This window comes from Nerophis ophidion, linkage group LG18 (assembly GCF_033978795.1).
Source record: "Nerophis ophidion isolate RoL-2023_Sa linkage group LG18, RoL_Noph_v1.0, whole genome shotgun sequence".
Classification (NCBI taxonomy): domain Eukaryota; kingdom Metazoa; phylum Chordata; class Actinopteri; order Syngnathiformes; family Syngnathidae; genus Nerophis; species Nerophis ophidion.
The window spans coordinates 24069929-24073231 of record NC_084628.1 but is presented as its reverse complement, the minus strand read 5'-3'; the positions used below and the strand labels follow the sequence as shown (position 1 = coordinate 24073231).

Genomic DNA, 3303 nt, shown 5'->3' with positions numbered 1-3303 from the left:
TCTGACAACAGAGGTACCGGTTGTTGTTTTTTACTGTAGAATCAGATAAATAAAAGAATGGTACCATCGTTATTTCTACGGCAAAACTGGCAACTGAGCAGCCATTTTTTACCGTAAGGTTCACTGCCCTGTTTTTTTTTTTTACAGTACATTGCTGTAAATGGAAAAGAGAAAACACTATTATTTTTACTGTAAAATTCTGGCGACAGAGCTGCTATTTCTTTTTACCGTAAAATCAATTCATTTTTTTCACGTTAAAATTTTGACAACAGAGTTACCGGTTGTTGTTTTTTAATGTAAAATCAGATAAATAAAAGAATGGTAATATCGTTATTTCTACGGCAGAACTGGCAACTGAGCAGCCATTTTTCACTGTTAGGTTTAATGCCCTGTTTTTTTTTTTTTTACAGTGCAGGAGACGTGCTTGTCAGATGAGGAAGGAGATAAACCAAGAGTTGACTGGTGTAGTTAAAAAAAGATGTAAGAAAATTACCAACTGTAAGGAGGAAACCACACACACACACGCACACACACACGCACACGGAGCACAGTGTGTTGGAGTGATAACAGACGTCAGTTGTGTTTCAACGTTTCAAACTGACCACCACGTTGTTGACACGTCACTTGAAGGTGTGCGTTCCCGAAGGCCAACAGTGCGCGGAACTTGACGCCGCTTTCAGGCGGTAGCGTCAGCATGAGCAGGGCCCTTTCAAAATAAGAGGTGCAATGTCGGCATGCGGACTGAAGTGAGAGGAGGAGGAGGCGAGTGCACCTTGAAGGATTAGTTGGTGAGTGAGGAGAAAAGTCGCTCCATTCATCTCCGGCTCGGACCCCACCCTGCCCCCCAGCGGCCGCTGACAATGCCAGACCCCCACCTCCAACACACACATTAGCACACATTAACGCGGCCGCAACCCCCCCCCCTGCCCTGAGGAGCAGGGGCCGTGGGAGGGGGGGTGTGTACGTGGGCGGCTCCCCCGACTATTTAAGCAGATTCCAGCAGATGGTCGAGGAACTTTTCTCCTGGAGACGCCTCGCGCTTGATCCACTGGGACTGACCCGCCGCCAGAGACAAGTCCTGGGACCTACTTTGGAGGAAGAACTTTCCGTCGTGCAACAATGCCCTCAGACTTCCTGACTCCTTTCCTGGAGTTGGACCAGGAGTTTGTCAAGGTGAGAACTTTTCATCGTCTTCTCGCTTTGAAGAAAACTACTCACTTCTTTTCTTCCTCTTCAGAGCTTTGGCGCGGACTTGATGGAAGCGGCCGCCGGCCTCCAACCAGCACGCGGCTTCCAGCGCCGTCATTCCCTGTGCCCCGTGACGCTCCCCAACTCCAAGTTCAACGACGGGGAGTCGCCCCGCTGGGGCTGGGGGCCGGATGTCGGGCCCCAGTGGAAGCGGGACGGCCAGCTGCCTCGCTCGACGCTCAGCCACATCCCCTTCCGGATGGACCGCTCGGTCAGCATGATCGAGGGCGCCTTCGCCGAGGCGCCGCCGCTTCCGCCCCCGCCGGGCCTCCGCCTGGTCACACCCCCACTATCGCCGCCGTCGCCGCACATGTCCACGCGCTACAAGACGGAGCTGTGCCGCACCTTCGAGGAGAGCGGCACTTGCAAGTACGGCACCAAGTGTCAGTTTGCGCACGGCGAGGACGAGCTGCGTGGCCTGAGCCGCCATCCTAAATACAAGACTGAGCCGTGTCGCACCTTCCACACCATCGGCTTCTGCCCCTACGGCGCCCGCTGCCACTTCATCCACAACGCCGACGAGATGCTGCAGGCCCCGCCCCCACAGAGGAGCAAGCTGAGGCCGCCTCCCCTCCGCCACAGCCTCAGCTTCGCCGGCTTTTCCTCCTCATCGCCCGCCCCCGCCTTCAGGCCCGTCGACAGCTCGCGGACCTCGTCGCTGCTCTTTGGCCGCTCCTCCTCCGTGTCGCCGTCGCCTTGCTCCTCGGAGAGCCCGGACCTGTCCCCACTCTTCCCTGAGGTGGGGCAACTGCGTCCGTGCCCCCTCCCCTTTTCCGCCACCAATCAAGACAGCGACACGGCTCTCGGCGTCTTTGCCGCCGCAGCCGAGGCCCCCGCATTCTCCTACCAGACCCCTGGCCAGGCGTCCCTGCTCGGCCTCCAGCGTTGCTCCTCGGCCGACTCGCTCTCCGAGGAGGGCTACGCCTCCTCCTGCTCCCTAAGCTCCGCCTCCAGCGGCACAGAGTCGCCAGGCTGCGAGGGGCGCCGCCTGCCCATCTTCAGCCGCCTTTCTATCACTGACGAGTAGAGATGGGGGGGGGCTCTGACTCCGAACGTTCTGCCTTTGGGTCACATGACGTCTGTGTGACGGCGCTGAGTGAACGGACCTACGTTTGTGCATATTGCATCACGTCCTGGCGGCTGTAGCGCTGCTTGTGTCGTTGTTTCACGCTTACCGCTGTATACTGTTGTATACTCGCGTGGGGAGGCGGGGCGGTTCTGCCCACCTGGGGGTTCTGTAGAACTTCCTGCTCTCTGCTTTAAGACAAAAGTTGTTTTTTTTCAGCTAGCACACACCTAGCCAGTTTTGCTAACATTAACCTAGCTATTTTACGTTAGCGTCTACACTTTTCCACACATATTTATTTGCCTTTGTGCTTAGCATGACTGCTGGCTTTAGCGGGCGGCTGGAGAGGAGACGAGGAGACGATTACTTTTGGCATTCTGTTTCCGTGTTGCCTTACCGCGTCAATCACGACTCGTCGAAGTGCTTCCTGTCGCCATCGACGACGAGTCCGCTCTCCTCTCCAACAAAGTCGCCAGCATATTACCATGCCGTGCTAACGACACGACAACTTGCTAGTCGCTAACAAGTTAGCCTGCGATTGGCGGACAAAAGCCAACAAGTTGAAATAAAATCATGTTTTTTTTTGTTGACAAACTTTGTTGTTAAATTAAAGTCTTATTTATTTGTTGTTGTTGTTTTAAAGCAAAACTTGTGTTTTGTTGTTTGATACGCCGCCTTGATGGACATAATCTTGTTTACACCTTTGTGCTCGCTATCTTAATATATTTGTACACACCGTTTCCTTTTTTTTTTTTCAAAATAAAAATCCAATGAATCACCTGTGTGTAAATGTGAGGAATCTCTCCCACACTATGCGGTCAAAGGTGGCACATAAGTCAAAGTAGGACACAAACGTTCCCACACGCAGAAAACCCTCCGGGGAATATTACCATTGTGTGTGTGCGTGTGCGTGTGTGTGTGTGTGTGTGTGTGTGTGTGTGTGTGTGTCTGTGTGTGTGTGAAGAACAAAGATGAACTCTTTCTCTTCT

General features: G+C 53.4%; 1 protein-coding gene across 1 annotated transcript; it reads left to right on the top strand.

The window, feature by feature from the left end:
- Positions 1-444: 444 nt before the first annotated feature.
- sb:cb81 (mRNA decay activator protein ZFP36L1-like) lies at positions 445-3094 on the top strand. The gene is made up of 2 exons (XM_061877770.1): positions 445-1173; positions 1238-3094. The coding sequence occupies exons 1-2, from the start codon at positions 1120-1122 to the stop codon at positions 2273-2275; spliced, it is 1092 nt and encodes a 363-aa protein (XP_061733754.1). The 5' UTR covers positions 445-1119; the 3' UTR covers positions 2276-3094.
- The last annotated feature ends 209 nt before the right edge of the window (positions 3095-3303 follow it).

Excerpts from the sequence above, each read along its gene's own strand:
- sb:cb81 (XM_061877770.1), top strand. The coding sequence starts at position 1,120 with ATGCCCTCAGACTTCCTGACTCCTTTCCTGGAGTTGGACCAGGAGTTT. Across the intron at positions 1,174-1,237 it reads TGGACCAGGAGTTTGTCAAG|AGCTTTGGCGCGGACTTGAT; the intron begins GTGAGAACTTTT and ends CTTCCTCTTCAG.